Source organism: Takifugu flavidus, chromosome 14 (genome assembly GCF_003711565.1).
Source record: "Takifugu flavidus isolate HTHZ2018 chromosome 14, ASM371156v2, whole genome shotgun sequence".
In the NCBI taxonomy this organism is placed as follows: domain Eukaryota; kingdom Metazoa; phylum Chordata; class Actinopteri; order Tetraodontiformes; family Tetraodontidae; genus Takifugu; species Takifugu flavidus.
Genome location: NC_079533.1, coordinates 11,179,692 through 11,201,142, shown reverse-complemented (window position 1 = coordinate 11,201,142; position 21,451 = coordinate 11,179,692). Strand labels below are relative to the sequence as shown.

Below are 21,451 nucleotides of genomic sequence, written 5' to 3'. Positions count from 1 at the left end.
TTAGATTACATCGCTATCATTTATCTGCGAATCCTCTTGCCTGTGAACGTTTGGGAAAGTACCCCAGAAATTTGTCTCTGACATTGAGTCAAAAGATTCATTATGGGGTGTTTTCAGGTCTGTAATCAGATATTTTTTGAATCCCAGGAGTCGTTTCAAAACTGAGCTCAATGCAGCGTGACTGCAGCTTTCAGCAAACCTGAACATTAAATTAACTTGTTCCATGGAAACATTTTGCGCTCTCGCTCTCTCTCTAACACACACACGCGCATTACTGAGGTGTGTATTGCGGCACTATAGAGCTGATTGTATTTCCTCTGCGGCAGCTGATACTGTAGCTTCTGTGAGTGTCTGCACCTGTCTATGTATGTCACAACCGTCACACACACACACACACATGTGGTCAGATCCCACAGCGTCGGGTTCAAGCACAAACACACACCTGACTAATCTCGATGTATGACAGAATCAGCACAGATCAGGTTCATGTCATCGAGTTTAGTACCAAAGGTCAAAGCAGACGGAGAATCGAGTTTTGACCGATAGACATTCGTGTTTGGTCAATGTTTTAAGTTTTAACATCCACCGAGTCCCAAGAGGAAAAGGTTCTTTGGCGTAATTCTAACCACATCCCCCTCTCATAGTTTCCGTCTCTCTCTCTCTCTCTCTCTCTCTCACACACACACACACACACACACACACACAGAATTACAGATTCCAGCAATAAAATTTCCAACAACTTTTTTTTTTTACTTACAAATATATAAAACATCTCACGGTCGAACATTTACAGAGATGAAAGGCGACATGAGTCTGGTGGAGGTAGGACATAAAGAACGGTCCTCTGGCGACACGCGTTTATTTTCGTCACACACACGGTTACGTCTCTGACAGACAGAAGTACAACACATAACACAGGTATGACACAGATTACATTCTATTTTCAACAGCAGACTCGGATTTCAGTGCTCTGACGTTCTCACGGGTCAACAGATGTGATGCAGAGTCCACACATTTGGACCTTCATCAGACCCGTTTATGGATAATTACAAATCATCAATGGCCTGTTGTAATATTTGGAACGTGCTCAAGCTGACCATCACAACGCCACTACACAAACCAGACACAGTCACGTCTAAACACACATGCAAACACAGACTTTTTCAGGGTAACATCTGAAATACTGAGAAAACATTCGACCTTCGGAAGCCAGAGGGCAGAAATAACACGTCATGAAACAAAAATGAACACAGGGATGGAAAGGAAAGGTCATGACTGTCACGAGGTTTAGCCTGAGGTGGAATGAATAACAGGAAGACTGATGATAACATGAGGTTATTAATACGCATCTGAAAAGATGATATTATGATTTCTGATGCAGTTCAACAAGACGCTCTTGTGAGCTATTTTCAAGGTCTATTTTGCCTCTTAGGTGGAGCCACAGTTGCCAAAGTGTAAATCAGGGCTCCTCGGACTGACAGTGAGTAGATCCTGCTGCTGCCAGTCAAACGGGATCACCCAAGAATGCCTTTGATACCTGCAGCATCCATTCATTGATAATAACCCACGAGAAAAGCCAGAAAAAGAGATCTGAGGAAAAGACAGATGCTGCTCTCGCATAAGAATCTCACGACGGAATAAAAAGATAAATATTTGCAGGAAAAGCTCAGTTTGAATTGTCACCACTCCCATAATACCTGATTTTATTTTCTCCGTTGGACACCTGTGCCGTGCCGCACCTGTGTTGTCCTGCGAGATCCATCCCTCAGTAAAGCAGCGTTTGTGGAATGCACTGACCCGTTGGACATTTTCGTTTAGGATTCATGCATCAGTGGGACCGGTCCTTCTCTCCCCAGTAGCAGTCCACATGCAGGCAGTTACGACATCACCGTCGTCCTCGACGCCACGTTGAGCTTTTGCTAATTTCAGTCACCTGTCGCTGGCGTTCATCCTGTGACTTTTGTACCTGTATGTTTTCTTCTACGCTGTGCACCAGCTGCTTTTTCTGGTTGTGTCTCAGCAGTTTTGCCTAACGAGGTCTTGAAAAATCTACTTTGTGTTTATGCGAGTCACATTTGCAGCTGACACGGGCTGCAGAAAGCGACGTGCTTGTGTAGCTGTCCATATGATTTATAAGGTTATTAGGGAAACCGCAGCGGCAAACAGAAACAGGTAAGACCTGGCATAAACAGAGCATTTGGAAAAATTAATATAATATAAACACCTCGAGCTGCGGCATCCAGAAAGGACAAAAAAAATCGTTGAGTCACCCTCAGTTAGAAACCTTTTTGAGCTCAGCGTCAACATAAAGTCAGCTATCCAAAGTTGGTCAAGCAGTAGAAGAGAAGTCTTCCCTGCAGCTCCCGTTGGCAGAGCTGTTGGCTTTCCAGGTTCTCAGAGAACCAGGAGCTACCTCCAGAACCTGCTCGCAGCATGACGTCGGACCGGACAGATTCAGAGAGCTGTCCTGGATGGAGCTCTCCAGGCTGCCCTTCCACGCCAACCTCTCCCGAGCACCTAGGCTCCTGACGCCGTTCATCTCCGAGTTTTCGCTCCTGCCAGACGGTTTGTTGTACCAGTCTTTCTCCCTGCAACAAACCCACCCTCTCCGTCTGTCCCCCCTCGCCCCTCGGCCCCTCAGGCAGAGGATCTCCTGAAAGGCGTGCCTGAAGTCGGGGCTCCGGCAGTAGATGAGGGGGTTAAAGGCAGAGTTGGAGTATCCCAGCCAGTTGAGGACTCTGAAGAGCAGCTTGATGTCGCCCAGGTCCAGGAAAGTCATGAGGATGTTGAGGATAAAAAACGGCAGCCAGCACAACGTAAAGGTTCCCATGATGATGCCCAGAGTTTTTACAGCTTTATGCTCTTTAAGACAGAACTTAAGACGCTTTGTGGCAGAGTGTTTCCCTTCCCCTTTCTCTGTCCTTGCTCTGCTTCCCCCCAAATCTTTACTTGAATCCAGAGTTCCTGTTTTCTGCATGTCCATTTTGTCCTCCTCCTCCTCCTCCTCAGCTCCTGTCCTGGCTTTATTCATGGCGGGGCTGTCGCTGGAGTTGTTCAGCTGTGCGGCGTAGTGCGTGTTGCAGAAGTGTCTCTCCCTCCCCCGGATCTTCTCCAGCTGCTTCTGAGCCTCCTGGAAGACCCGGCTGTAGAGGAAAATCATCACCACCAGCGGCAGGTAGAAGGACACGATAGAGGAGGACACAGCGTATGCCACGTTGGTGTTGAAGTCGCAGCACTTCTCGCTGTCCAGGCAGCGCTTGGCTTCCTCGTCCTGGGACACCCACAGTTTCAGGTGGATGGGCAGGAAGGAGATGAGGAAGGCGACCACCCAAACCCCCAGGATCACCGCCAAGGCTCGACCTCTGGCCAGCAGCAAAGACAGGAGAGGGCACAGGGGAGCAGGGAGCAACGTCAGGTCAGGTTAATGTTCCACTAAAGTCACCATTGCCTCTGTTTTACATTCAAACATTTAGCATTCCGCAAGGTTTGCAGATTAGCAGGTTGATGCGGCACCGCCTTTGTAAACCGATAGAATTGTGAGACCATTCTATTTTTGCTTATGAATCATTCTATTAATACTCAAATAAATAGGAAACATGTGATCATTAATCTATGGTCAACAGTTGCAATATTATTAAAGCGTTTAGAATGCATTGAGCCGGAATGCTACACGCTTGACCCTGGAACCCGAGGTTAATGTAGATCATCCGTGCAGTACGTGACTTCAGGATCATCTTCCTCCGCAAATCGTGCGGCAAAAATGCGTGAAAATCTCTTTGGACTAGAGGTCGAAACGGCAGGATAATGGATGCAACTGTGAGCTGCAGACTTCCTGTTACAGTACGACACCATATGGATTTCACATATGCAGTGTTGAAACTGTGACCACGCCCCACGCCCCCCCCCCCCCCAAATGACTCAATGATGCAAAATGGAAAACATCTGGAGCATCTAAATTGCAGCCTTCCGCCTTCCGAACCGCTACTTTCCCTACTTTCTGGGTCGTATCCGTGCCACTCTTACCTGGTGAGAAGCGTCGGGTAGCGCAGCGGCGACGTGATAGCCAGATAGCGGTCCAGCGCGATCACGCAAAGGGTTTCTATGCTCGCCGTCACGCACAGCACGTCGGTGGCCGTCCAGAACTCACACATGAAGTTTCCAAACTGCCACACTCCCAGCAGGATGTAGCTGGAGCCAAACGGGACCACGACCAGGCCCATGATGAGGTCGGCGATCGCCAACGAGGCGATGAAGAGGTTGGTGACGGTCTGGAGGCGCCGGAAGCGCAGGATGGCGGTGATGACCAGCACGTTACCTGGACCCGAGCACACAGCTAATTGATCCCTCGGAAGATATTTGGCACTCCAGTCCAAAGTTTCTCGACTTACCGAAAACTATAGCCAGAACAAGAGTAGCCATGGTAACGCCGAGCAGCACCAGCTGTGCGTCGCTGTACTCCGAAGTTCTCTCTCGCCAGTCGGAATCCAGGGACTGGTTGCTGTGGTCCGACTGGTTAACCAATGTTGAGGCAGCACTTGCATGCTCCATGATCTACAGTCACACAGCAGCTTTGTTATTCAAAAGGCATGACCACGATCCGCGCATCCTGCCAGGGGGGGGTGGCACAAATTCAATCGGGGGGACAGCATATATAGGAAAACTTGAGGGTTATGATAATGAGGAGGCGGGGCTTGTTTCATCGGAGAGGGATCCAGATACTTTGACCTCACTTTTGGGAAGCTCTGGTATCATCTGTCTGGCGAGCTCAGCTGGCGAGGGCGAGGTTAAGTGTCCCTGGCCGTTATCACAGTTCCCACGTCTCAGATGTGATCTCAAGTGTCATAACCGTGTTATTACAATCGTGTTAGCTTGTAATGGCACCAGCTTTTCATTCTGTGGTCATGCAGTTCGTCACGAGGCTGCATTCAGTCAGTTCAGGAAACGTTTATTCTTGTTATGTAATAGGAGAGGTTTGGAATGATGTGCCGAAGAAGACCTCCAGACTCTGTTGGGGTGGGGGGGTGAAATGCTTCCAGAGCTGCAGCAGCCACTGCTCGACACGGCAAAAAGAATCCATACATATTCTCAGGTCCAGCATATCTGGACTGGATCTGGAGCTAATGGAAAGCAGGGGATGGAAACACTTAGAAACATACAAATATTTGGGATTTGCGTTAATCCCAGTGAACCCAGAGCTGCGAATATGTATGCATGCGTATAACTGGCAGGTTTGGCCAGATGTTGTTTGCTTAACTGGACCTTCTGTGTACGTGTGTACTTGGATTTATATGTTTGCTGGCGTCATTCCAATGCAATCTCGACGGTCGTAAGGCGCGTCGATGCCAGCTGTGAAGAAAGCCGCATTGATTCGCCCGTTTGCACACAGACGAGGGGCCGCGCTCACGATTTGGAACCGTTTCTAAAGTTCCGAGGCGGACCGTGACGTGACCGTGACGGTTTTTTTTAAAAATCGACAATTAGAAGAAAAAAACAAAACAAAGACTTACAGTGTCAGCAGAGTGAGTCGTAATAAATCACCCCGAGTGTCCCTGCCTGAGGTGCCACCACAAAGCGACAGAATTTCAGACTGAAGACGTCAAAGAGTGGCGCACATGATGGATCTGCTGCGGCGTTTGCTGCAAAGCCATTTCAAAAAAATCCATCCTGAATGAAAACGTAAGGACGATAAATAAAAACGGCCAATTTGGAGGTGAGAAGTGTGAGGACGCGCCACATTAAATGTCACCCTTTCATCAACAACTCATTCAGCAGAGACTGACCCTGCCTCATCAAACACTGATGACAGTTTAATGGCGTTCCGATCAGATCAATAAACCAAGCTGCTATCTGCACTAATATATAAGTCATGTGTGTGTGGGGGGGTGCCCTTCCCCCTTAATAAACACACACCTCACAAGTCCCTTTGGGCCTATAACAAAACAAAAGATTAACAGACATTGCAGCATTCCTCCAGGGATGGACAATCGGGGTGGTGTTACTCTAGAGCACACAAAAATGCCACATTAGCACCATTGCAAACACACATTGTAAACAAATAAAACACACACAGAGAACACCCACTAACTCCTCATAATAGCTGAATAAACTCTAAGACAAGCAGACGTCTTTGAGAAAAGCTCCCTTGTGGAAGTAACTATATAAAATATCGTAATATTCCGATAGAATAAACTCCATATAGAAACTATTTGGGTCTCAGTGAAGTTAAGAAGTGGTGGAAAATGTGAATTTATTTAATGAATTGGGTTTGATGAGAACTCCAACAACCCCCCCTTCCCCAACCACCACCACCACCACCACCACACACACACACACACACACACACACACACGCACGCACACATGCAAGTATTTTGCAACAGTAGTTCGTGCTGCACACATATTGAAAGCTATGAAAGTTTAAATGCATTTAAGGATCTGGAAAGGGTGCGAAAACCTTAAAACGACTTTCACGCCTACGTAGAAACACACACGCCGCACCAAACGTGCGTCAGCAACTTAAAGCTGCGGCAGCTGCCCACCTCCAGCTTCTGTCTTCTCCTTTCTGATCCAGAGATGTTGGCAATCCAGACACTTTCACCTCCGTGGCACAAAGAATCATTATGTGTTTGCCTCTTCTGCGTCTCCTCTTCTTCTCTGGCTGACTTACGAGCGCCTGGTGGGACATGCGCGCACACACTACCCCCGCTGCCCTCTCTTTCCAGTCCGCGCTCACGTGTAAACACACTCTTTTAGTCCTCGGCCACACTTGCCCTTTCGGAGCAGCCCGGCCAGTCAGCCTTTTTATAAACAAGCCCCGTGACGTCAGGGAGGCGGATCAGCCAATCAGAAGGCAGGAAACCACTTCAGCGGACATGGCATGGTTGGAGGTTACTGACAGCTGAAAAGCACCCGCTGCTCTTTGGAATACATTAGTTTCTTAGGTTTTATTTATTCGGGAGAGACTTCCTGAGGTTGCCATCGACCTCATGCACATTCATCCGTGCGCCGCTGTGTACGAGACAACAGAGCTCTGTGTTTGGTTGCCGGGGACATAAGAAGCCTCTGCTGAAAACATGACACCAAGCATCTTCAACCCCACTTCCCAACTGCATTTGAACTATTCATTAGTTCATTGGTTTGCAAAATACTGACTAGCAGGACTAAGAAGTAACCAGAGTGCCAGCTGAAGGTCTCCTGATGCCTCTATATAGCATCATCTTTTGCTTTAAATCCTTCATCCTCAAGACAGGTCGAGGGTTTATGTCAATAAATCAAGTAAATTTGAAGGTACATTGATCGACTCCCAAATTTAGTGACATTCATTTGCTGTAGTAGATTAATTATTCAATTCCCCCCATAATCCTGCCAGCAAGTACTGAAATAAACAAGAAAACAAGCCATTGACTCTAAATGGCATTAGATGCTCGAGTGCAAGTTGGTCATGAGGCAGCCTCAGATAATGGAACCACAGCCTGCTGAGCTCATCTGAACAGGGTGGAAACCAAACAACTGGAATGTTGTGCAGCCCAGACTGATGACAAGTGATACAATACAGGAGTGTTTTACAGTGGCTCCAGCCATCCAAAAACCCTCTGGCACCCAGATAGCATCAGGTCATTAACGCCACTATTTTCTTGTTTTCTTTGGAGCCGTAAAGGATCGCAATAACTCCAGCATCAGTGTTGCTGCAACAGTAGGACGACGAGGGGAAACTATCAGAAAGAAGAGATTTAAACAATGATTAAACGATGATTTGGTCTATTTGCACATCGAGGCTGCGGTTCAAAACTTTGCTCTAATGAAGGGAGAAATGATTGCGCAGTTATTATACAGGTACCGTTTTTACTTTCCATCTTGTGTTTTCGCTGCTTTTAATTTCTTTCGCTGATCATTAAAAAAGGGGAGGGGAACGTTCTCTATTTTATTTTGCTCCAAAAACGCCGAGCAGCTCTTCACTTGGAGCTTCAGCTCCTCCTTCAAAGTCCGAATTTCTGAATAACGTGGTCAATTATTGCCGAGTGTTTAAATCAGAATAAATCGGAGAGACACTGTTGTGACAATGAAATTATTCCAAAGCTACCAAACTGTCCCCAAGTCTTCCTCACGTGTAAACTGCTCGACTCTGATAAGCAGTATGGCTGTGGCATCCCTTAATGTTTCCCTGCATTGCAAAGACATGACCGCTGCAGACCAAATAAGAGCTCCAGCAACACAGATAAGCCAGCTCGGTGGGTTAAAAGGAAAAGAACCCGTTACCACAGAATGTACCAGACTCTCCATGCGTCACTGGACGCGGCTCGGGTGGCTTTATGCCGAAGCACGCTCACAACAGCGCCCTCCTCCCTCCTGACCTGCACACGCCGAACACTTAAAAACAAGAGGCAGATTAGATACGATTACGGCAGCTAAATGACATTTTGCACTTCCTATTAATCGTGAGAAACCCAGCAAGAAAATTCTCCAAGTCTCCGTTTCGCCTCTTCACAACTCGACAGTTGCGCAACTTACTTTTTTTTTTTTTAAATATTTCGATTCCTTTGCACAACCCGCCGAAACATGGGTCTTATCAGCAGACACACGGCTCTGATTCTTCAGCTCTGAGAGAGATTATCTGTTTACTTTGTTCCGATCATGTAGCAGGCTGCGACTAACCACAGGAAGTGCCGGTGCCACAGGAGCGCATCTCTCTTCACCATCTCTGAACTTCCCATGTACTTCTCACAAGAGCGTTAACCGCGATGATGACTGTGTCCTGCCGTCTTTTCAGCCCCCACACGCCGATCCGCTCACCTCTTTCTCTCCTTTTTCTATCCGTCCCTCGACATAACGGCACCTTGTTCCGAGCCCACCAAACCCTAATTATGGGCGCTCCCTCCTGGACTACCTACCCGCGGAGCCAGAACGGGCTGTTGACGTAAAAAAAAAAACACCAGTAAAATGTTAAACATCTGGAAACACCCCTCCAGAAACGAGGTTTTCAGATCGGTATCGTTGCTCTCAAGCGGCCTGACTCTCTAGATGTGATGCTCTCCATAGATACAAAGATCCTGCAGGAGGTGGTGTGTAGATCACAGAGCTCTGTAACAAAAGCCAAATGTTCCAAATGTAAAGTCTGCCTGGACCACTTCCAGACCGATATGTTGCAAGAGTGAAGCGGGGGGGTAAAAAAAGGGATTTTCTTTTGTTCTATGTATTTATTGAGGTGGTTTGCAACCAATTAATGAAGTCATGCAGCGGTGTGTTGATGTCTGGAACAAACTATCCTCAGTCAGGGTGTTCAGGGCGTTTTGTTCATGTTTGAGAGCCTCAGCAGTACTTCCTGTACGCGATGTGCATTTAGACCACTGAGACTCGCCATGTGCTTTCCTGCTACTTTCTCATCCATGTTTGACCTTTCGACCTTCCTGTGCCAAACTGGTCCCTTTTAAACCGCCGTTGCACTATTCACTAAAGGACTACGCGTGTTTTTGGCTGCACAGCAAAGCTTTAATTCCTTTTATGCGTACGGTATGTTTGAGCCCCTCTACGGGACAGAGACTGATGAAATAAGACATGGTTTTAAGACTACAGTAGGAGTGTCTCTGGTTCTGATGGAACACACATCAGAAGTTTTGTGGTTGTGTAAACACGTGCTTTTAAATTACCACCTTTTTTTTTTTTTAACAGCTATTTTTCTGAGTTTGTTTGGCCTTTGGTTGGATTTATTAGCGATAAATCTCCAGACAAATGAGGGAACCCTGCCTCGTAAAGAGCTGACCTCCCACCCTTTAATCAGGGGGAGTGGACCCGCTCGCCGATGCGATGACAGTGAATGCACCTTTACCGCCTCCCATTTCCTGACTAAATAAGATTAAAAACCTTTGCAGTGGAGCCTTTAACAAGAACACTCCCAAAACCAGGACTTTTGTTGCTCATAAACCAAACACTCTCTCTCTCTCTCACACACACACACACACTAAAGCATTTAAGATGTGTATGAGTCGACTTCCATATGTAGCAGTTAAAATAATGCCACTCAAACAGTCAGTTCATACTGCAAAGCAGTTGTGAGCGGACTGAGATATCACCATTTCTGAACACGTATGATGGATTTTTACATGAAAAACACAAACACACCATGTTGCGACAGTCATGTTTGTAGGTTTACTTTATGACACATTTCCTGTAAAGTCTGACACTTCCTGTTCAACAGGATGTGGATCATTTTCCCCCCTCTTTACTGGCGGTGTGAGACTTTTCCTTTTTTTCCTTCCATTTCTCCCCACCCTTTAATAGGTATCAAAGATTACATGTTTGCACTGGACAAACAGCGCCCCCCACCGGAAAGGGCCGAACTAGCACCTACTGCGGAATATAACGGTCCTCTCCCTTAAAAATGAAAGCAACATTTCTTTCTTCAAATTAGGCTATTTCTTTCTCAGGTGGATGAGGCCACTGGTCTTTATTATACTGCCATTTTGCCTGATATCGTTAAACAATTATTTAGATAGATTAAATCAATGGAGACTGATTACGTCAATCCTAAAAGCTTCCCGTGTTGTATGTCAGCAATCGGAAGTCTCTATGACTTGCAGGAAGTTTCCTGTGCATTGTATTCCTTAAGAGGGAAGTGTGTGAGGCCGGCAGCAGGAGAGCTACCTGTGTAAACATGGTTTTGCGTACAGTAAAATGTTCCCTCATTAGTGTGCAAACCAAAGGATTTAAAAAAAAATTATCATTATTAAGGGCTAACATTAAACCAGTGTTAAATCAACATCGTGTCATATTTGACTAATGGTTTTTCAGTTAGAGATAAAGTGAGAGCAGTTTATCTCCACCCAAACATCACACGAATTTAATTTTCTTGTCTCTTGTTGGGGCTACGGCGAAACACCACATGCAACACCAACACCGCATTTGTGAGCATCAGTTTTATATATCGCCACCTGCTGGCGAATATTTATACCATCGCGTTTCCACTGCTGGCTCTCAGCCTTCTTTAGGATACATAATTTAATACATTACATACAATAACAGTGTGATTGAATTAAGACTGGTTAGAGAGTATGAATGGGGGGGGGGGGGGGGGGGGGGGGTGGTAGCAGGTAGATTCCTGGTTTCATGATTGTTCGGTGCAAAGTGAAACGGAGATGAGACTGGTAGCATGAGCTAAGGCCTGTGTCAGATGATCAGGCATTGTTCGTAAGTCTGTTTAAGCCGCACTTGGATGCAAAGACAGCAAAAGTCCTCTTTAGGGGCCAGCAAGGACCACTGGTGTGGTACGATTCATGATCTCCAGCCCCGGCAGCATCTCCCTCTGTTCTTCAACAGCTTCAGGCTATCTCACATGTGGGATTGAACATACGTGTGTGTGCGTTTGATAAAAGGACAAAAACACTTGAGCTGGTGAGAAACCACAAGTTGGGACAGGCTGAGCAAACACTACGGCCCTGATATGATCAAAGGGTATTGGGGAGCAAATGCCTCGGGGCACATGGCCTCCCACAGCGCCACTTCAGCCAACAATGGGCCTAGATTAAAGATTTTGATTATATTACTCTAGATTTTGCCCCTAAGCACTGCATTTTATGAGCAGATACTGTTGTACTGGAACAGGAATCAAACCCAGAACCCCGATACATAAAAACATGTAACTGCACCTCACCTGAAAAGGCATGAATTTGATTTTCTGCACAAACACCAGACAGAGGAGCAGCTTCTCAATAGCAGTTGTAATGAAATGATACACACATACACAATAACATGGTTATGAACCACTCACGTACTGCAATAGCTGTCAGGGTTGACCTCGTGTTACTGGCAGGTAAAATCAAAAATTAAAAACAATGTTAAGGTGAAAATACCATAACCATGAGGAAATGTGTTTGATGGTGTCATTACAGGATTTACAGCACAAATAAATACGCTTCGAGGCACAAAACTGAAATACTGAAGTAGGCCAAGGCACTACTTGATAACTGAAACTTTAAAACAAGTGCAAGTTATTCTGACAACAAACGTTCCTCACTTTTGAGCCCTTAGTCAGGTGGGTGTGAATCAACTGTGAAAACACATTTACCCTTTTCGCGATGCATCGAGGAGCGTAACCACACACGAGGGAGAGAGGGATAACACACATGTGACCATACAGACACTGCAGGCAGGCTCGAGAACAAATGTCATCATTACTAGAATATCCCACCTGCAGTGATCGTCTCCAACGGCAACCCTGAGAAGAAAGAGCAAAAAGAAAAACAACAAAAACCAATCTGCTGATCTGGGAATGAGTTTGGGCGAGACATCAAACCCAGATGGTTGGAAACACACCAGAAAACCAGAATCAATGAATTTACACTGGTACAAAGTAAAGTTTAAGGCACATCAGGACATAAAATGTGAAAAGTCTTTTTCTATCAACTCTAACGTCCCAAAAAAATGAAATGAAGGTGTTATGTTAACACACATGAAAGGTTGTGAACCAAAGAAAAAGCAAAGAGAAATGCAAAAAAGCAACAGAAACACTGCATCAACCGTCCCCACGTCTGCTCTCTTACAGCTGTGAAGACTTCTGACAACACGTTGGTCTTTATGTGACACATCAAGTCAAGAGCAACTGTGGCTGTTGGAGCTGCATTAGAGAGCAGCAGCGTTTGGTGCACTTTCATATTTCTTAGGACGCAGTTATTTCTTCAATTATTGTGTTAGAAAACCTGGTAAATCAAACGGATTCACCAGTTTAGCTCTCTTTTGTCAAATAAATGTATTTAAATAAGTGTTTATTAAAATGTAAATTCTTTTCAATTTGAATGCTTTATGGAATTCTGATGAATAAAAACCCTGAATTAATGTTTCTGCGGACTTTTTAAAAATAAAACACGTTATGATTTTGTAAAGTAAAAAGTTTGTTTGTGGAAGTCACATTTCCAAAAGCTGCTTTCTATATATTTTGGCACCTAAGTGACAAATTCAACACAAACAGTTTTTTTTTAAAGATTATTTGATATAATAATCATATACGTTAATGTCCAAACCTGCATGAAGATACCCCTGGTCACTAAATTTGATGCCAAACTTTGACAAATCTGAACATAATCCCTGTGACACAATCTGGTAAAGACATCACCTGTAACTGTTCAATAAGGCAAATTCTGAACGTCGCCTCCAAAAACCAAAATTATCCCTTAAAGTCAAAAAAAAAAAAAAAAAAATCCAAACATCTGCAATCCAAAACGTCTACCCCCCTGAGGCCGATCAGTAAGGTTATGGAGTTAATTTGCAAAGAAGTGTGGAAGGTGCTGTAGTGTGTGTTCGGCCTGCAGCGCAGCAGCCTGGACAGGTACTGCTCTGAAATGAAGGCACAGCTAACCTGTCCGATGCTTTAAGACACAAGACTACTGTAGAGGGGAGACTTTACAGAGGCGCGGCTGTCCTCCGTCCTCAGGCAGAAACACGTTCAAACCTCTTCAAAGAAGGCCATCTGAGACATGTACGCCGAGTTTCGCTGTAACATAAGGAAAGATGGCGACGTTGGGTGCTTTAGATTTGATGTGTTTCGTAATAAGGGAAGGAAAAACGGGTATTAAGGGTAACCTAACGTAAATGCTGTGGGGATTACAGGAAGGGGGTCATACGTTGCTGTGAGGTATGTAGACGGGCTCCTGGACGTATCCCCTGCTGTCCCCGCGGAGGCTGTAGAGCCCGGCCTGCTGCTGCTGCTGCTCCTCCAGCTTCAGAGACTCGATCTCCGTCTTCAGCTCCTTCAGTTGGTCCTGCAGGTGTTTGCTCTTCTCCATGTACTCCAGCCTGCATCCACAGCAGCACATCAACAAGGGGCAGAGCTGAAGCGGCTTCAGGAAGCATCCCAGCCTGGTGTGTTTCAGCTCACCTCTCCCTCTCAATCTCCATGGACAACCTTTTCATGTCGGAGTCCTTGAAGTCGAGGCGCGCAGAGTCGTAGGGGAAGTCTGGTGCTTCAGGGGGGGCCAGAGGAGCAGGAGGAGTAGAGTAAGCTGCTATCAGCTGGGGGACACGCGAGCGGAGGCAGAGTTGTTACAATTACACTATAATAACCCGCATTTATCAGATTCCACCAACATCACAGAGAGCAGCGTGTTGCCGTACAGGGTAGGTCGTTTTGGTGATCTCCAGCAGCTTCTGCTTGGCTCTGCGCTCAGCATCCTTGGCCTCAGTCAGATCCTGTTTCAGATGATCCGCCTCCTTCAGCCTAGAATCACCACACACATCAACGCTGCCGCTATGACACAGCTTAATGTAACAAACAACACGTGTGAGACGGCTCCGGCTGACCTCCTTTCCGACTGCTCCACCAGTTTGACAGCCAGCTGCTCCGCCTCCCTCATCTTCTGCTCCATCAGCCTTTTCTCCTCCTTGGTCTTCATGGCGGTGACCTCTAACCTCTGCCTCTCCTGCTCGGCTTCTGCAGCCTTGTGGGCTAAAAGTTTGGCCTCCTCTTCGGCGATCTGAGCCTTCTCTGCCAACAGGTCGGCCGTCTCTTCGGACCGCAGCTGGCAGATTGCAATAGAACCGTTATGTTATTGCTGCCTGCACTAGAACATTGTCAGTGTAGAAGATTTATTTCTCTTATCTCTTATAAAGGATGGAGCTCTCACCAGGGCCTCGTTGGCCAATCGCGCCTCATCCTGCAACTGGAAGAGCCTCCTCTCCATTTCCTCCTTCGCTCGCTCCGCTTCCTCTCTCATTTGTTTCTCACGGGCCAGAATTTGACGTTCCATCTAGATGAAGGGGAAGACTTTCATTATTTTTTGTCCGTTTTTCCACGACACACGTTTTTGCGAGGTCCGTTGCTCTTTCGCTGACCTTCTTCCGGGCCTTCTCCTCTTTAGCTTGGGCCTTCATCTGCTGCACTTCGATGGAGTCCACCTTCCTCCTTCGCATGAAAAGATCGTGGTTACCGATGCACAACTGCAGGATCTGCACAAAAGAATCATATGTTAATTCATAAAAACATCACACAGCCAGGTGTGGGGAACCCGCTGAGGCGCTGAACTAACCAGCTTATTCACACGCAGCTGAGAAGAGTAGAACTTGAAAACGTCCTTCTTCTTATCCAGGGGTTTGATTGTGAACTGCAGGAAGACAATGTTGCAGACTGGATTTCTTTTTGGGGCTTTTTGGCAGATGGAAGATTCAGAACGTTGCTGTGCTAAAACAGCTGACTGACACAGACAGGTTTTCCAAACGTCCTGTGTTTACCTCCTTTTCGCTGTAAGAGATGTTGCGGATACCGCTCCAGGGAAAGGACTTGTTGGGATTGAGTTTGCTGTTGGGGCTGTAGATGTGAAGACCTTGAGCATCCACGCCAAGTAACAGATCTGTGTCCCTCTTATTTTGCTGGCAATGTGGACCAGAAAATGGACATGTGTGTCAACATGAATGAAGCATGAAGGAAAAGTACCATTAAAGAAGTATCCTCACAGTGATGGCGAAGTAGCTGACACCATACATCTCAAGGTCCTGAGCAATTTTTAAGTATTCCATTTCGGCCTCGTCCCTATGGAGACAATTAAGAATAATTAAGGAAAAGAAAGCACACTGAAAGGCAACTTTATTCTTCATTCTGCAGATGTGAACTCCTCCCTGAATTCCTACCTGGCGATGCCTCTGTGCTCTGCATACCAAGCTGTGATTTTCTCCTCCCACATGTCAGCCGTCATCTGATACTGCATCAAAACCTAGAAACACACAGAAGTGTTGAAACAGGAACAATTACAATCAGCAATTACAACAAAACAACAACTGAATGCAAAGTCTCACCAGAAAACATGCAAACTTACTGTTTTTGGTAAAAGCTCATCCTGAGCCAGAAAGCCCGGTTTGTGAAAGTTTGGGTCATAGTCCCCATACTGGGAATCGGGATGGAAGGAGAGAAATTAACCCACCCATTCAGAATCAGCAGTACAATACAGAAAGATAAAACCAAGATCACCGTAAAAGATATCGCTGCTCTGCCTGCTGCACAACAATATTGAATGTTTTGAGGGTTTTGAAGAATCAATACGTCGACCATCACAAGTTGCACGTTTAATTATTACAGAAACGATGCAGAAAATATCTACAGAAATTTTTTTTAATAAATGCAAAATATTCTTACCTTTGCCTGGACAGCGTACGATGCTAAAAGCACGGAGGCTTCAGGAGAGCAGAATATCTCTTCATCTAATATCTGTTTTTTCACCTTAAAGAACAAACGTAGAGAGTAGAATCTGGGTGCAAGATCAAATCTACAAATCTATCCCTGTCTGGAACAAGACCTTTCCCTTTTACCTGTAAGAAGAAGAGGTGCTGGGTTATTTCTTGCACAAGTTCTTCTTCTACTTTTTCCGGAAAAAATTTTGCCAGGAAGTGAAATGTTATGGGAGAGTCTTTGGGAACCTCCTGGTCCAAGACCTGAGTGGCAGAAATAAACAGCCTCAGAAACAAAGGAGAACACGGATACAGAGTCAAAGGGCCTGGAAATAATGTACATCTGCAGTTCACATTAAGATCAAGATTCTTCTTGTTCTTTAAATGCACATTCACACTCAAACTGACTAATGACACTGGACACTAATAATCTAACGCTGACCATCTTAAGCAGTGTCAGGTTTGACAGATCGGACCTCAAATCTTCCGTGATGCATTTAATGACCCTGTGGTGTCTGGCAGACGGGTTTGCTTTTTCACTCACCCGTTTCTCTGGTTTCAGCCAAGCATAGGTGTCCTTTATGGTATACCTGAGCCCAAAGAACCAGGTCTCTCTTAAACCAACAGTGCGACACACCAGGTCAAACAGGTCTTTGCCTTTCCACTTTACCTGGGAAATAGGAATAATGAGACCAGTAATAGAACCATAGAATGTACACCTAATCAGGCCAGTGGGGGGTTATCTTCCAGTACATTTCAACTGGTTTTACTCTACATATCAATAAATGTAATTTAAAATAAACGACTATATCATATGTAGTCCAAAACACATTATTAGTTTCAAAGAATGAGTCATTCCAACCTCACAACTGAACTCCATTTCAGCATCCATAGTGATGACTTTGACTTTAAAGGTCTTTGGCTGCTTCTTCTTTAAACCGAGGATAGACATTTTGACGATTCTGAGCCCTGCACATAAAAATGGTATTGCATGAAACGGATGGAAAAACCGATGGACACGTTTAATAATTTAACTACAACTCATCACAGTACAGTTCTGATAACAATGTGGTCACCTTCCGGGGTGTATCCTGAGCGTTGATTTACAGTAGGAAGTAGGGATTTCAGAGTTTATAAAATAAAATATAATATGCTATGAAGTCCTTACCAAAGCTACTATACGCTTCTGAAACACATAACAACAAACTGCATTTACCTGAGCAAACGCCTGCTGTCCAAAGGAGCTGAAATATGATGTTTAGAATACCAATGCTAAGCTAACTGATAATAATAAAGAAGGCTAGCTTTTTCCTGCTAAGCCACAAAAACGGACCAAAACAAGTTGGAAAAACTTTGGGGTCGCTCCATGATTCACTTCGTAACTTATGCCGAACGTACTGACTTTGCGGCTGGAAAAATGTGACGAATATCCCTTGGAACCCACTTTTTGGTACAGTTCTAGGTAGCTACGCATTCAGCTAGCTGGTTAGCTGTTAATATCAGGGATTTCCAGAAGTTTTTTGTTTTGGCTAGTCGCGCGCTATAGGTGGAAACAAGAATAGCTGCTCGGGAAAATCCCCACTGCGCATGCGCAAGAATTTGCCTGCTTCACAGTCGTCGGTAGTTTGGCAATTTACAGGATTTGGTCGTGCCCGTAAACGCATCAGCCGAGGTCAAGCTAAACAATGAGCACACGCTATATTGTTTCATTTCCGATGCGATCTTGATCATAAAAGCTGGAATGACGAAAAAAGGCAGCGTAATATGGATTTTATACAGTATGCCGTCCTGGAAGTCGACTGTGAAGGATATCGACAATGAGGCAGCTGTCACAAGGCTAATGCTAGTGCTACCATTTTCCTCAGTTCCTATTTGACCTTCCACAAGTTTTTCACCGGTCAGCAAAACGCTGCAAATCTACCTAAAAATCCGAATGTAAACATCAGATTAACCAGTTACTGTAATCAGTGTGAATGCAGTTGGGTTTCATTGCCACGTATGCCCATCTTGTGTGTGTGTGTGTGTGTGTGTTCAAATGTCAGACGATTGCAACATCCGAATATAATGATGGATTTTAACTCTAGATCTACAGCAAGATATTCATGTTGTATCTTTTTTATCTACTTTATCTACTTTAATCGGTTACTCCACACATTTACCTCTTTTTTTTTTCTTTTTTAGCAGGTATATGATGTCAGAAGTCACCAACACTTATGAAAAGGTGAAAGCCGTTATCTTATCAGCCCATAAGAGCTCCACAACAAGGGAAAAGGTTAACTTCTACAACTCCTGGGCACAGAACTATGATCAGGTGTGGAAAATAAATTGCAAAAAGATGCCACCTTACAAGAAATGATGTTGTTCATCTTGTATGTGTCAGCCAAGAGCTGAAATATTTTCTCATGGATGACTAGGACGTGGCTGTCCTGGACTACCGTGCACCGTGCATGGCAGCAAACAGCATTTCTTTCCACTTTAAGGGAGATCGTGACGCAGCGGTCGTGTTGGACGTTGCCTGTGGTACAGGAATGGTGGCCAAAGAGGTGCATTCTAACTCTAAACTCTGTCACTGTCTTGACAAATGATGTAAATGGAGACATTCTGAATTTTGTTTCCCAGAATCAGTTCCAAATTTTAGTGTGAAACTCAAGTTTTATTTAATTCTACTTCCCTTTTCGTGGCCCTTCAGAATAAAAGCACCGGACTGGAACATTCAGGGCCTCACATTTTTGTGTTTGACAGATGAACACGCTTGGATTCAAACATTTTGTGGGCATTGATGGAAGTGAGGGCATGTTGGAGCTGGCCAGGAGCTGTGGCTTGTACCAGGAACTAAAGCAGTCCCTGCTAGGAGAAGAGCCAATACCTGTCCAGTCTGGTAAAACTAACTCTTAAGTTTAAAATTGGTTACTGATCAGAAAATGCCTTTTGTATTGGAGATGTTTAGCCTTGCTCACGTTTTTTTCTTGCAGGTCATTTTGATGTGGTCGTTATCGCCGGAGCGCTGAGTGTCGGTCAGGTCCCGGTTCGGGTGGTGAGAGACTTGTGCAGCTGTGCCAAATCCGGCGGCTACGTTTGCATGACGACGCGGAGCAACGCTGATAATGTGGAGTACAAATCTGCCCTGGATGGCGAGCTGGAGCAGATGGAGCGAGAAGGGCTGTGGACCTGCGTGGAGGCGACTGAGGTGGAGGAGTGGGAGAGGGCCGTGTCAGAGAAGGAACACGGCTACATTCGCGGTGCCGTCTACCTTTATCAGAAGCTGTAGGACGATGTGTAAACACACCAGAGGAACAGAATTATTGTGTATCGCCTCTCATGAACTGTAAATCTTTTGCAACATTCAATAAAGCGCAGTGTTGAATTTTCAGGTTTTCAGGCCTCAGCCATTCTCTCCTGAGATGACTGTCAAAATATATCACATGAATGAAGCACCTAAACTCTGTCAGAGGCCACCACCCTGGAAAAACCGTCTTAAGAGGTCTTTTAAATAATTGATTACATTAAACACTCCTGAATCAAAATGGTAAATTTATTCTGCGATAGCCTCTTGCAGAGGGTATCGCAGCAGAGGGCTCTCCAACAGATTGTGGTTTCCCACCAGTCCCAGATGCTCCTGAAACACGCTGGAATCAACACGTCAACAAAAAGTGGTGGTATTTTTTCCACTCGCAGGGGGCAGCTGCAGCTCAGCGGCTATATAAGCCACCATCGTCAGGGAGCGGTCACCTCTGTGAAGGTGTTCATCTCAAACATGAAGATTGTTCTGCTGGTGGTGCTGATCGGTCTGTGTGGGTCTGGAGCCCTGGGAGAGGAGAGCGACTTCTTCGACTTCCCGGGGAGCGAAACTAACGCCGATGTCTCGGCGGCGGTGGAGGAGCTCCGGGCAGGGCTGAAGACGGTGACGGACAGAGTGGCCGCCGCTGAGACCAAACTGGGAGAACTGGAGAAACAGAACGCAGGTAACTGGTCTGTTTCAGGAAGTGGCTCTGAGAGTGGGTCACATCTGATGGATCTGAAGGATGTTTCACAGCTTTTCACCAGAACTTCTCACATTTGTTCTACTGTTTGAATATGATGAAATCAGATTTGCAGACCAGACTGAGCAGCAGCGAGGGTGAACTGGTCAACGTCAAGGCTAGACTGGACAACCTGGAGCAAAATGGAGGTGATGGTTCATCCTCAACAGCCACATACACATTCTTGTACTTCTGCCAGCTCCTTACCTTAACTAACCTAAACCTAAACAGAAATTCTTACCTCCACCTTAAAAGCATATGTGCTCATGCTTTTAATTTCATAACATAACTACATTTCTTTTTTCCCTGCAACAGCGACACCAAAGGTGGCCTTTTATACCGCTCTGTCTAATGCTGGAAATATTGGACCATTCAACACTGACATCCCACTGAAGTACCAGAAGGTCTTTACCAACATTGGCCAAGCTTATAATAGCAATACAGGTAATGTGTTAAAGATCACATCAGCAGAGCTGCTCACACGGCATCAATATGGTCCATTAACCAGTTCCTCCCATTGCAGGTTACTTCACAGCACCAGTCAAAGGGGCCTACTACTTCCAGTTTACTTTGGCTGGATTTCAGTCATACGATACAGGTGTTTACGTTATGAAGAACGGCCAGATCTTCATGTATAACGTGGAATACAAGAGAACCTATAACCCTGAGTACATCACCAATTCCCTTATCCTGGAGCTGCAGCCAGGAGACACTGTGTCTCTGGTCCTCCCAAGAGGCCATTCCACATTTGACAATCCCAACAACCTCAGCACCTTCAGCGGCTCCCTCCTCTTCACTCTGTGAGGGTCTGCTGTTTGAGAAAATGTTGATTCCTCCCAGCAGTTTATCTACTCTTAAATGTAGTTTTTGCTGCAAGTAAATCTATGGGCTGTCAAAGCCACTGGATGATAATAAACTAAATATTTACTGATGTTGTCTTCAATGTCTTTATGCTGATCAAACAGCATTTCACATACTGAGAACAAATATATGGATCAACCTGTTGTGCAAACTTTAACCAACTACTACATTTATCATGGTTTATCTATTTAAAAAAAGTGTTTTACACTACAACACTAACAACACCACCACAACCACCACTAATAATAATAATAATAATAACAACAATACCAATACTACTAATAATAATGGTACTACTACTACTACTACTACTGCTGCTGCTACTACTACTACTACTACTACTACTACTACTACTACTACTACTACTACTACTACTACTACTAATAATAATAATAATAATAATAATAATAATAATAATAATAATAATAA

The 21,451-nt window shown here is 45.2% G+C and overlaps 4 protein-coding genes across 11 annotated transcripts; 2 read left to right on the top strand and 2 right to left on the bottom strand.

The window, feature by feature from the left end:
• Positions 1 to 724: 724 nt before the first annotated feature.
• On the bottom strand, positions 725 to 13,479 carry LOC130537554 (beta-2 adrenergic receptor-like). Of its 4 annotated transcripts, none has more exons than XM_057054460.1 (5): positions 6,539 to 11,061; positions 5,508 to 6,000; positions 4,389 to 4,551; positions 4,024 to 4,315; positions 725 to 3,362 (listed from the first exon to the last, which is right to left on the bottom strand). In XM_057054460.1, the coding sequence occupies exons 3-5, from the start codon at positions 4,546 to 4,548 to the stop codon at positions 2,330 to 2,332; spliced, it is 1,485 nt and encodes a 494-aa protein (XP_056910440.1). In that variant the 5' UTR covers positions 4,549 to 4,551; positions 5,508 to 6,000; positions 6,539 to 11,061; the 3' UTR covers positions 725 to 2,329. The 4 variants fall into 4 exon arrangements, with proteins under 4 accessions (XP_056910440.1, XP_056910441.1, XP_056910442.1 ...); XM_057054461.1 differs by having other exon boundaries at positions 5,957 to 6,000; XM_057054462.1 differs by lacking the exons at positions 5,508 to 6,000; positions 6,539 to 11,061 and adding an exon at positions 13,345 to 13,479.
• nf2b (NF2, moesin-ezrin-radixin like (MERLIN) tumor suppressor b) lies at positions 11,692 to 17,650 on the bottom strand. Its single transcript, XM_057054455.1, has 17 exons — positions 17,359 to 17,650; positions 17,005 to 17,111; positions 16,687 to 16,812; positions 16,284 to 16,406; positions 16,111 to 16,194; positions 15,794 to 15,862; positions 15,609 to 15,691; positions 15,435 to 15,510; positions 15,213 to 15,350; positions 15,011 to 15,085; positions 14,817 to 14,930; positions 14,609 to 14,731; positions 14,286 to 14,503; positions 14,100 to 14,202; positions 13,864 to 13,997; positions 13,610 to 13,781; positions 11,692 to 13,479 (listed from the first exon to the last, which is right to left on the bottom strand). Exons 2-17 carry the CDS (start codon positions 17,092 to 17,094, stop codon positions 13,432 to 13,434), a joined length of 1,776 nt encoding a protein of 591 aa, XP_056910435.1. The 5' UTR covers positions 17,095 to 17,111; positions 17,359 to 17,650; the 3' UTR covers positions 11,692 to 13,431.
• A 35-nt stretch (positions 17,651 to 17,685) lies between these two features.
• Positions 17,686 to 19,510, top strand: mettl27 (methyltransferase like 27). 5 transcript variants are annotated; one of them, XM_057054497.1, is made up of 5 exons: positions 17,686 to 17,814; positions 18,324 to 18,453; positions 18,557 to 18,685; positions 18,885 to 19,020; positions 19,115 to 19,510. In XM_057054497.1, the coding sequence occupies exons 2-5, from the start codon at positions 18,331 to 18,333 to the stop codon at positions 19,408 to 19,410; spliced, it is 684 nt and encodes a 227-aa protein (XP_056910477.1). In that variant the 5' UTR covers positions 17,686 to 17,814; positions 18,324 to 18,330; the 3' UTR covers positions 19,411 to 19,510. The 5 variants fall into 5 exon arrangements, with proteins under 5 accessions (XP_056910477.1, XP_056910479.1, XP_056910476.1 ...); XM_057054499.1 differs by having other exon boundaries at positions 17,731 to 17,814; positions 18,327 to 18,453; XM_057054496.1 differs by having other exon boundaries at positions 17,781 to 18,039; positions 18,327 to 18,453.
• Positions 19,511 to 19,659: 149 nt separating this feature from the next.
• Positions 19,660 to 21,092, top strand: LOC130537577 (caprin-2-like). Its single transcript, XM_057054491.1, has 4 exons — positions 19,660 to 20,104; positions 20,230 to 20,310; positions 20,477 to 20,605; positions 20,685 to 21,092. The coding sequence occupies exons 1-4, from the start codon at positions 19,666 to 19,668 to the stop codon at positions 20,963 to 20,965; spliced, it is 930 nt and encodes a 309-aa protein (XP_056910471.1). The 5' UTR covers positions 19,660 to 19,665; the 3' UTR covers positions 20,966 to 21,092.
• Positions 21,093 to 21,451: the final 359 nt, after the last annotated feature.